We start from the raw sequence: 11,486 nt of genomic DNA, 5'->3' as shown, positions 1-11,486 counted from the left end.
CTTGCACTCGCAGACTGAGAGAGAGAGAGATAGAGAGAGAGAGAGAGAGAGAGAGAGAGAGCAGTACTCTGAGATCAGTTTCATTTTCTCTAACCTGAAGAGGAGTGGCTTCATGATTTTAAATTTTAGGGAGCAGAGAGAGAGAGAGAGAGAGAGAGAGAGAGAGAGAGAGAGAGAGAGAGAGAGAGAGGGTGCTGCCAAAAACATGCTGGTACATGTGTAAATGGTAACAGTCAAGCTGTACAGTTTTGTTTTTTCTGCTTTAACTCATCAGCTGAAGTCTTCATAAAATGTATTTTCTTTTTGCATCAGCTCTGTCTGTATCACCACAAGGTACTGTATGGACACACTCTCAATAGCTGCATAAACTATAAACATCATTTTTCTTTTTGTAATTCCTGGAAGGTTATACGTTTTCAGGTAGCTGTTACTTCAGTTTGCAGTGTAATTAAGCAGTTAAGAGGAATAGTGGCGGTAAAGTTGAGGTCTCAGTCCTCCGTCCTGTGGACTGATAAATGTTCTTTTTCAATAAGCAAAGACATGTTAGGAGTAAAAAGGTGCAGAAGTCCAAGAAAAGAACACTTCTCTAACTGATAAGATCTATTATTGTTTGGCTTTTTGTTACAGTCAGCGGCACGGTGAATATTTCACTGGTAGAGAGAAGAATGTACTATCTGCTAAAGAACTTACTGCACTGTAGCAACTGTAGCACTGTTACTGTAGCAACACACAAAGTAAAGCAAACACAAGTTAATGCTCTTACAAACCTCAAATGTATTTACTTAAGCCACATAAGCAATATGACTTTCTAAAAGATCTGATGTATTCTAATGCATGGAAAGCACTATGTATCTGTGCATTACTGCTAAAGCTACACATTTAACAATTCAACATTTTTTTGTGTCTAAAATAATATAATTGAATGTAATATATCACATTGTACATATAACAGAATTTACTGAGGATTACATAACAATCCAGGTGTTTCAACAAAACCAACAAGCCAGAATGCAGCATTGACAGGCTGAGTGAAGGTGGTGTGGGCCGTGTGTAGGAGGGTCATTTTGTGAAAGACACTGTAGAAGGACAAAGTTTACACTCAAGCAAATATTAACAGTAAGAAAGTTTAAAGCACACAAGAAAAAGAGAATTATTACATACAAACACATGAAAACTTTTTCAAAATTGTGTGTTTACGCATGGGCCTAGTCGCTAGGTAGAGCATTTGGATGAGTATTTAAGTTGGGTAGCTAGCTGTGGATATTAGAACACGTTTTTGAAAGAAATCAACAACAACCCTCACCCACCGAAAACGATGTGTCAGGTGAGTCAGCAGTGAGTGAGTGAGTGAGTGACCTGTTTAGCACAATTAAAGCATAATCACTGCAACATTGCCTAACGTCAGAACCCCTGGGATACAGCTTTGGTTAACGTTAGTTGAAATTTACTTTGTACGCATTGGAGGGGAATTTCTACCACAATGTAATAAACTTAACAAAATATAGATGTAGTTACTGAATTAAAACTAACTTAAGCAAACTTAAAAAATGTAACATAATCATAACATCTCATTAATTTATGCTTCATTATTTACTTTACTGCATAAAGTATCCTATATGAAAAAATGCATAATGGTGTTTTGAAACTAACTAACTAAAGATATCTAGTGGTAGGTGAATGTATGTGTGTGTGTGTGTGTGTGTGTGTGTGTGTTTACATATATAGTGTGAATTCTTGATGATGCTGTATAAATTATCCACATTGTTTTCACTCAAAGCTTATACATAAACGTCACATAAGAATTAAGACCAGACACAGCAGCATTTTTAGAAGTCTAATGATGGAAAGATGAAATCAATGTCCTCAGTATTAAAGTCAAACTCTGTTATTGTCATAGTAATCAATTTACATCAATACAAGAAATATACAAGGAATGGGGAATTAAAGAAATGTTTTCTTTCTATTGGTAATACATTTAGCACGATTCTTTTTCATTTTGTGTAGTAGAAAATGTTAACGTCTAGCAATAATAGCGTGTTCGTAAACCTTGCTGTCCTATTCAGTCTAACACAGAGACTCTGTAATGAGTCTCAGTGGTCTTGTAGGCTTGTAGTCATTTTCAGGTTCAGTCCTGCAGAGGACAGTTAGGTATGTTTTTCTCTCCCAAGACTCATTCAAGATGTGCATCCAAATATGTTCTTAACACAAAAAACCCAAGTGTTTTTGTGCAGATATAAATTGAACTGTGCAAGTGAAATGCAAGACTTTCAAATCAAACAAATCAAACTAAAATAACTCTTTTTCAACTTGCAAACAATTAATACCTTATTGCAGCTGTTTTTTTTATTCAGCACAGAAACATTTAAATATTATAGACATTACACTGATTTTACCACAGTTAAGCATATTTTTTAAAATACTAAAATGCTCAATCTCTGGTATTCAATCAGGGAAACTTGAATTTTGAATTTTGTACACATTATAGAAGACTATTGATGGTTATTCCTAAGCAGTCATTTGGAATTGCATAATGTCACAGTCGATTCAGTAGAAAACCAGAATCCAGCGTAGAGAGGCTGAGTGAAGGTGGTGTGGACTGTGTGTAGGAGGGTCATTGTGTCAGAGACGCTGTAGAAGGACAGAGTTCCTGCACTGTGATCCACATACACTCCTATTCTAGAGGATTGTGGAGCTGAGAGCTTAGTCTCAATGCTGTTGTGCCAGAAAGAGAGAGGAAATGAAGTCTCCAGACTCCAGGACTGATCATTGTGTCCAAACAAACACTCATAACCTGATCCTTTCCTGCTAATCCCTTTATATGAGACTGATATGGCCACATAATTCTTACTGGTCCACTCAACCTCCCAGTAACAGCGCCCACTCACACTCTCCTTACTCAACACCTGCCACCAGTAGTTGAATCTCTCTGGATGATTTGAATATGGCTGGACTTGGTTAGTGCTTTTCACCACTCTTTTTTTCTTAGACAGAATGAGGTAATGATGTGCTGTGTTTGTTGCCAGAGTCAGTCGACAGAAATCTAAAGAAAAAAGAAGAGTTTTTTCATTTGGGAAAATGTACACTAAATACAACCATGTAAACAACAAAACAAAGACCAGAAGACACAAATGATATTTTGTGATGACACGAATATTTGCTGAAACAGTAGATAATAATAATTACAACTCGTAAATTGTAGTTCTGTTCATGTGCTTCACCTACATTGCAGAAAGTCTTCTCTGCTTTTTGGTTCTGTGAGTAAAATCTGAACTGCTGCAGCTGTGGAGACACAATACAGTAAAGAGTGAACAGCTAGAACACAAAGACTGTCTAGAACAAGATTACAGCTGAACTCCTGTTCTTAAAGCACGACTGTCTGTGCTGTCTGTGGAAAGTTCTTCTTCTCTCTGGAACAGGTTAGACTTTAACAGAAATACATATGACTTAAGCAGCTCCATGTTTTATACACTTCTGTGATGATCCAGCGTCACTGGTAAAATATAAATAACACAATTACACATTTCTGTATGAGGGTGTTTGACATGACAAGATGGAAAACGGGTCCTTATAACCTCATGTAAGAATGCTAGCATTCTTATTTTTTAATTGTTGGGGAAAGAGATTAATAAAACAAAGCATTATGTGAAAAGTTTGTTCCTGTCATATACATACAAATAATGCTTTGAAAAAAAAACCCCTGATTTGTTTTTGTTTTTGTTTTTGAATGTCAGAAATTGGTTTACCTGGTGAAAATAAACAAGTGAGATGGGTATATGTTATATATATATTTAATATATATTTGTTTTTATTAAGTTGCCTAATAATTCTGCACAGTAATAGTTACCTGCACAAACAGATATCCTCCTAAGATAGCCAAATCTAAAAAAAAAACCACTCCAACTTCCAAAAATATATTAAGCTTTGATATTTATGAGTCTTTTGGGTTGATTGAGAACATAGTTGTTGTTCAATAATAAAAAGAATCCTCTCAAATACAACTTGCCTAATAATTCTGCACACACTGCATATCTCATTTTAAAAACTGAAAGCCTACTTGGGTACTGTGGAAGCTACACTTCCGAATTTCAGAGGAGATATCATCTTAGCAAATGAACCAATTGTGTTTTTGTTTTTCAGTAGGGCCCACCTGGCACCTCCCATGCCACTAGTCTCAGGGTTAGATGATGAACATATTTCAGCCTTTGTTGGGGTGGGGTGCAGCACTCATAAACCTGAACTTTGTGTTAAATTAACAGATGTTATATAACTCAGAAAGGTTTAAAATCAAACGCTACACTGAAAGCAGTGGTATGGCCTCTAGGTATGCAGTATAGCACTTCACACTTCAACCTGCTTTTCCAACATCACAGCAGGATCACAGCTCCTCTTACCTTGTGATGACATTCTGCTGAGCTTCTCTTCACAGAATTCCCCTAGTTGCTTTTTTAGATCAGATACAGATTTGATCACTTCATCAAATGAGAGATGGTGACGGACAGGGATGTTGGGAGAGTCAGATCCAGAAGAATCACAGAGAGACTGAAAACTCTAAAGGGATACAAGGTAAAATGATTTTAATGGCAATAAAATGTAACAGAACAAATTAGACCAAATTGTCACGCACAAAATGTGGTAGCTTTACAAGAAAAGGAAAAAATCTTGCTAACTTTTAATGGAAGTCAATGTAACAAAATTTGTGTTTCTATTGGTCCATTTATCCTGAAATACTTACACAACAGTGAAGAAATGTACTTTAGTTAAAATACTTTATTCATTTCTGGGACATTTACTATATGGTACTATATACTATATTTGTGTTTTTTACCTGGAGGAACTGGATGTCGTCCTCTTTGTGTGAAAGCTGCTCCAGCTCAGTGTGTCTCCTCTTTAGATCAGTGATCTCCTGCTTCAGCTGCTCCAGGAGTTCTTCAGCTCCACTCAGTTCAGTCTTCTCCTGAGCTCTGATCAGCTCTGTTACCTCAGAGCGCTTCTTCTCAATGAAGAGGATTAGCTCAGTGAAGATCCTCTCACTGTCCTCCACTGCTGCCTGTGCAGAGCTCTGTTAGAACACACCGTTTGGGGGGGGTCTTAGGACCATTCAGGGGCCTTAAACAATGTATTAATTAGTATTTTGGCAGAACCTAATCCAATAAAAGAGAACTGAATTGAATTATATTGGATAAGTGACTTTAATGTATAAGCAGCAATCAGGTAGGAATATATCAAGCTTATTAATAACTGAATAATGAACTCCAGTCCACTGAACTTAATTCAGGCTCAGGCTTTCAGGTTCTGGCTCAGTTTTTTACACTGCATGAATTTCTTAAAAAAAAAAAACAGGTTTAAATTTGGGTTTAATAAAGGGTATAAACCACTGCTGTCCCCTTTGCAATATAATGAGCGGATCATGCAATTAATGATGCTATGACTTGCAGACAGGGCAGATTGCCAGCTTTTTTCTTTTGTAAAACCTTCACACAAGAAGAATAAAATGTGTGTCCACATGTGCACATGTAAAATAGACTGTAAAAACAAACTAAAGATTTAATCTCTATAAGTCATAAATGAAATAGAACTAATGGCTTATTACTAAAATGGGCTCTACAATGGAAAACTGTATTTATCTTGGCATAGTTGAAAAAGGAGAATTTGGTACATAAAAGTGACATACTATGAACCAAGCTGTTGTATTCTCCTTCAAACTAAAACAGCATTGCCAACACAGGACTGTAAAACAGCCCAATTCTTGATGTAACATTCTTGAAATATTAGTTTTACGGCCCAATTATGTATGTACTCCCACACACAGCCCACTTACTAGGTTTCAATGCCTATTCAAAGCTGTTACATGGTTTTAAAACAAAACAGCCACCTAAACAGAATTTGGAAGTGAGTGGGTCTTCATGCTAGGCTAAAAGCTAATTCTTGCTGACCAGCTACAATCTCTTCAGCTAGCTAACCACACACTACACTGAGAATACACAGAGAGTAGAGCAGCACTATCTGGTAAGATGGTGGAATATTTATATTGTTCTAGATACAGTATAAAACATAGCTATTATGCTATGCTATTATGTGATACATGGCTCCTGTGAGTCGTTACAGTGGCGTAAATGGCACATCTATCGTCTAACTGTCCTTAGGTTGCCAGGTATTATTTTCAATGCTAGAATCAATATTCACACTTATAAGACACTCAGTGTTCACCCATGTTTCCTTTCCTTGCAGTTTCTTTAAAACATACGTAAAATATAACACCCCAAGAGGTCATCATTTCCACTAATGGCTGCATTTTTATACTCCCCCAGTTTGGCAGGAAATTCAAATCTGGCAACCTCACGCAGGAACTAAGTAGCAAGGAAAATTCAAACATGATGTGTGGCCAGGGGGAGATAGCAAACTCTTCTCAACATCTGGTTGGCCAACCTGGGTGTCACTCAAAACTTACTTTTGACTGGTGGACACCAGCAAGAGTACAGTTTACAGAACATACAGACTTCAGATCCTCTACAGTGTTGTCCGTTATCCAATGGCTACCTTTCCATTGGAAAAAAACGTACCTTAAGAGTTTTCATAGCCCGTTTTAGTTCCTGCAGCCTCTTCTCTTTCTCCTGGATTCTCTGCCGGGAGGTTGTTGTTATTGTATTTAACTGACTCTGTGAACAATTGTAATTTAATGAGATGTTGTCAATTTTGAGTCAAATATTATTACAGTTATTTGTATTAATGGCAGTTTTACAACTCTTGTTTTACAGAATTTAAATATAGTCATAAGGACTATGAAGCTGGAAAATGTGGCTGTTTCTTTTCACTCAGCTGCTTTGACTTTACTACTGACTTTACAAATTTACAATTACAAATACATTTTTTTACACTGCATTACATAACTGAAATAAGGTTAAATATCCTAGAATTTAGGTAAATGAATCGGTTGCAAAAAGACTGTAGTTTTCACCTGTCTCTCAGTTCTTTCTCCTGCAGCTGCAACTGTATCATGGCATTTGTGTTCATGCATCATGCACAAATAACAGATTAATTTCTGGTCGGTGCGACAGTAGATCTCAATCAGTTTGTCATGCTGGGAGCAGATCTGCTCCTGTAGTTGAGAAGAAGCACTGACCAGCTTGTGTTTTTTCAAAGCAGGGACGTCATAGTGAGGTTTAAGATGAGTTTCACAAAAGGAAGCCAAACACATCAGACAGGACTTGACAGCTTTGAGTTTTCTCCCAGTACAGAAATCACACTCTACATCTCCAGGTCCAGCATAACAGTGGACAGGAGAAGCAGACTGGACTTCTGTCTCCTTCAACTTCTCCACCACTTCAGCCAGCATGTTGTTTCTGCGTAGAACAGGCCTCGGAGTGAACGTCTCTCTGCACTGGGGGCAGCTGTAGACCCCCCTCTGATTCTCCTGATCCCAGTGTCCATTAATGCACACCATACAGAAACTGTGTCCACAGTTGATGGTTACTGGATCCTTCAGCAGATCCAGACAGACTGGACAGCTGAACTGATCCTGATCTACTGAAATACTGGCCTCTGCCATTTTCCTGCACTCACAGACTGAGAGAGAGAGAGAGAGAGAGAGAGACCAGGAAACAGAGATCAGTTTCATTTTCTTTGAACTGAGGAGGAGGGGCTTCAGGATTCTGTTTTTCAGAGATAGAGCGAGAGAGAGTGGAGCCAAATACATGCTGTTACAACACTAAAGGAAAGCAAAGGTTGTCTTTGAAAATGAACTCCCTGTTTATTTGTGTGTATTTAAATAAAGACACAAAGACACCAGAAAACCCAAGAGCCAAAATGTGTTGGAAAAAGTGCTCCTTTTACCCTTGCTGTTTTTTCCCTAAGTTTTTTTTTTTATTATGCATCTAATTGGACAATGAAATTGCACATGCTCAGTAGACAGTTCTTTACATTCTATCACAGGAAGGGTCCCAATGATTCGATCTTTGTACTGGAAGCTTCTTGAGTTTTTGGTTCTCATTCATCATTCGTCCGCTATCTCACTATGGGAATCAGCCTCCATGTGAATATCCATGCCAATAGCACCACATCTGGGAGCTGGCTGACAGACCAATCACAGCAGCAATGAGGGAGCACCTGCCCCCATATAACCAGATGCAGCTCTCAAATTCACCATTCTTACTCTCTTCCATGAAGACCTTTCTGTCTTGTGCCTGTTCTTCTACAACATCGATCACATCAATTGTTCACAACAACTGTTCACACTTCTACTTGTTTTCATCAACAAATGTGGATTTTGGCATGGAATTCTGTCCTTCCAAGATTCATCATGCTCTTGCATGGCAGCTTGTGGCACCCTGGTCACAGCAAGGGATCCGCATACCCTCTGCATTTCCCAAACTGTAACGTTGAACAAGCTTTAGCAGTGTCAATGACCATGAGCATGAAAGCTGGATTAGGGCGCAAGTGACTTTAGTGCAATGCACATCAAAGCGCATGTAAGCTAGATGCACCTAAAATGTGCATAATTCACTGGCTGGTGCCTGCATGAGTAGTAAAACAGTTGTTATGGAGAAAATATCAAGTTCTTTGCTCTCCAGCTGCTCAATAGGAGGCTGCACATAAGCACATGAGATAAGCTTTACTAACTTAATATCAGCCAGCATTAGTCTACAGCCTCAAGGTTGTTTTGATAGTGGCCTTCAGCTCATCTGTATTGCTGGGTTGGATGTTTCTCTTCCTGTTCTTGACAGAGTTGGCACATCTATGACTAAAGATTGGTCCCAGGAGGGAACTAAAGGTTTGGACATTGGACCGAGTTTGTGTATGCCTCTCGTAAAACGGCAAACCAATGAGTGTTTACCCACAGTGGTGTTGTCGAAATCCACATGACATGCTGAAATAGCAGCCTGCGGGCTTGAGTAATCAAGTTTTTGTATAACGGGAGAAGCCAAAGCTCTTATAGTAAGAGCTGAATAATATCCAGCCACTGTGTCATATTTCTCCAAAATGTCAGCACCTGTGGATGCAACCTCCAGTCTTCAGAAATGGCATTTTGCCTAGAGAGGAGATTGTGTATGTGGCACGAAACTGTCTGTATCTGTAAAAAAAAAAAAAAACATTCACAAAGCCTGAAGTGTTCAACAGCACAAACAACACTTTTAACTGATTTCTGAGAGACAACATTGGAGCTGCAGTACAGTTGTTTGATGTTGTTTGACTACAATCAGATACACATCGAGATACATGAACTTCACAAACAGTAATCGCAAGAGTTTTTGAGCAAAATTTGTAAGTAGTTATACAAAACTTGTGAATGCACAGGTTGTGTTTTGTGAAGAAAACTTTGGGGGGGGGTTATTTTTCTTGAACTTTCTTGAATTTGAACTTGAATTTGTGACTGTATCAGAATCTGGTGCTAGCTTGGAAAAATGTGACATTAGATGTAAGCTAATTTAGTTAGTGCTAGCTATCGTTATTCAAAAAACATTACCAAGCAGTCGTCAACTACAAGAATTTAGGAAATGTTTACTTCCCAAACATTTTTACTCTAATGTTTCTAATGAGCATTTTTGATATGGTAATTAAGTAGCACTATATAAAATAATTTTTTACTGTTAACTGGATATAGTTATCTGGATAGCTAGCGCTAGCTACTTATTTGTTGGCATCCACGGAAGCAAGCTAGCGTGTGAAGTGCTGATTAAATTTAACTAGCTTGCTGGGCATGGCGTGAAGGTAACTATCACTGTGGTATGTTTTGTGTCGAATTCAGACAAAAACATCTTTGCGAATGTGTGCTTTTGATGGTACAGTGCAGCACTTCTAAAAGTTAAGCCTGCTTTTCCTAAAACTAATGTTTGTGTTTTATCATGTACTAACTGTTATGACAGTGAGGCACACAGAAACTTTCTCTGTTACTATTGCTAATTTACACTTTGCCATTTAGAAAGCCAGTAAGATGCTTGAATCAAGTATTCTGTAGACATATGTATTTGTGTGTCTGCAGGTGTTTGTGGAGTTCCATAGAATTGAATTTGTACAACCATTTCTACTCAGCACACACCACAACTGATTGTCCTGTTCAGGCAGAAGGCTTCGCTGACAGGCAATCAGCAGTGGCGTTCAAGAGATGCCTGGAACTTACGATAGGCAAGTATGGAATTTACTTAGCCAATATTGATCAAGTATTGCAGCACAAAAACAAAGGAGTAAGCTGACTAAAAATAGAGCAAATCAACCAAAGGCAGCAAAATGAGCATAACAGATTATTCTCTGATTCCTTTTATTTGTGTTTATAAATAAGGGTTAATCTACAGTTACAGTAGATACAGTAGACAGGAATTGCCAGCATAAACTGTTGCCCCCGAGCGCAGTCAGGATTTAGCACAACACTGTTTCTTTTTATTTTACTGATGATATATACGGATTTCCTGTAATTAAATATGCATGGTTATGTCTCTGCTGTGCCAGATATGTTTAATATGTTCTTGCTAAGAAAACAAAAATATTTACATAACCAATATAAATGTACAGACAATTAGTAATGCATCAAGACAGGCTTAAAATGCAAATCTATACAAGTGTGACGAACATGTAACCTTACTTGCACCGCTCCTCATAATTCCAATGTGTGTGTGTTTTTTGCAGCAGGAAGAGGAGCCAGTATCACTGACACTCTTGTTGCTCTTCTCACTACTGGAGTAGTCTTCAGCCCCGGCAGCATCTCTATTTACTTGAGGGGGGTATTGTTGAGTGAAACTATGCCTGCTGAGACTGAAAAATGATTAGCTAAAATACTGAACCAAGCAGCAGACATACTAACACACACACACACACACACACACACATATATATATATATATATATATGTTGGACAATTGCTTCCCAGTAAATATGCCTCTTCATCTAGTTGTATATTTTATTAGAATACTATTATGGAAAATGTTTACTGGAGAAAAGCTTGATTGATTATAGATATTGTATTCAGAACAAGATAAAGGTACTCCATTTCACAATATTGCATAGGGTAAACCCTTGTAATTTATCTGTATCTTCTTTCATGAATGTCATGGACTTGTGTATATTTTCAGAGGCAGCAAAGGAAGCCATTCCAGATATGTGCTTTGAATGTGAAAATATTTACTCCATGTGGAAAGATGTGTGCACATGCTTCTTTTTCTCCTGCAAAAAAATAGCAACATTTTTTCTTATTTATACTTATTTAAACCACTCATCCCTCAAATGGACTTTTTTCACTGCTGACCTCTGGGAGAAGGTACAGGAGCATCAGTGTTGTTACTGCACACTACCTTTACTCAGCAATAAGTTGTATTTATTGTATTTATTCTATTGTCTTTTTAGTTTAACTGCTGTCACTTATGTCTGCACGTTGCACTTTCTGCAGTCTTTTCTGTACTGTATTGTTTTGTTCTCATTTTGTTCCATGTTGCACCCTTGTTCTGGAAAAAAAAATTAATTCCATTGTGTACTTGTACAGAGCTGAAATGACAACACAT

At 37.8% G+C, this 11,486-nt stretch overlaps 1 protein-coding gene across 2 annotated transcripts in view; it reads right to left on the bottom strand.

Annotated features, from left to right (window-relative positions):
- Positions 1 to 1,684: 1,684 nt before the first annotated feature.
- LOC140554891 (E3 ubiquitin/ISG15 ligase TRIM25-like) overlaps positions 1,685 to 11,486 on the bottom strand; it is a 30,186-nt gene continuing 20,384 nt past the window's right edge. The window contains exons 2-7 of one of the 2 annotated variants that reach the window (XM_072678365.1): positions 6,956 to 7,563; positions 6,561 to 6,656; positions 4,826 to 5,059; positions 4,392 to 4,548; positions 3,223 to 3,279; positions 1,685 to 3,040 (exon numbers count right to left, since the gene is read on the bottom strand). In XM_072678365.1, coding sequence (XP_072534466.1) covers positions 2,514 to 3,040; positions 3,223 to 3,279; positions 4,392 to 4,548; positions 4,826 to 5,059; positions 6,561 to 6,656; positions 6,956 to 7,546 — 1,662 coding nt within the window. In that variant the 5' untranslated portion in view covers positions 7,547 to 7,563 and the 3' untranslated portion in view covers positions 1,685 to 2,513. The remainder of the gene's footprint in view (positions 3,041 to 3,222; positions 3,280 to 4,391; positions 4,549 to 4,825; positions 5,060 to 6,560; positions 6,657 to 6,955; positions 7,564 to 11,486) is intronic. The other variant, XM_072678387.1, reaches the window with a different exon arrangement.

The sequence above is a fragment of the Salminus brasiliensis genome, chromosome 1 (genome assembly GCF_030463535.1).
Source record: "Salminus brasiliensis chromosome 1, fSalBra1.hap2, whole genome shotgun sequence".
NCBI classification, from domain to species: domain Eukaryota; kingdom Metazoa; phylum Chordata; class Actinopteri; order Characiformes; family Bryconidae; genus Salminus; species Salminus brasiliensis.
Note: the sequence above shows the minus strand (reverse complement) of the source record. Positions and strands in the feature narration are given on the sequence as shown.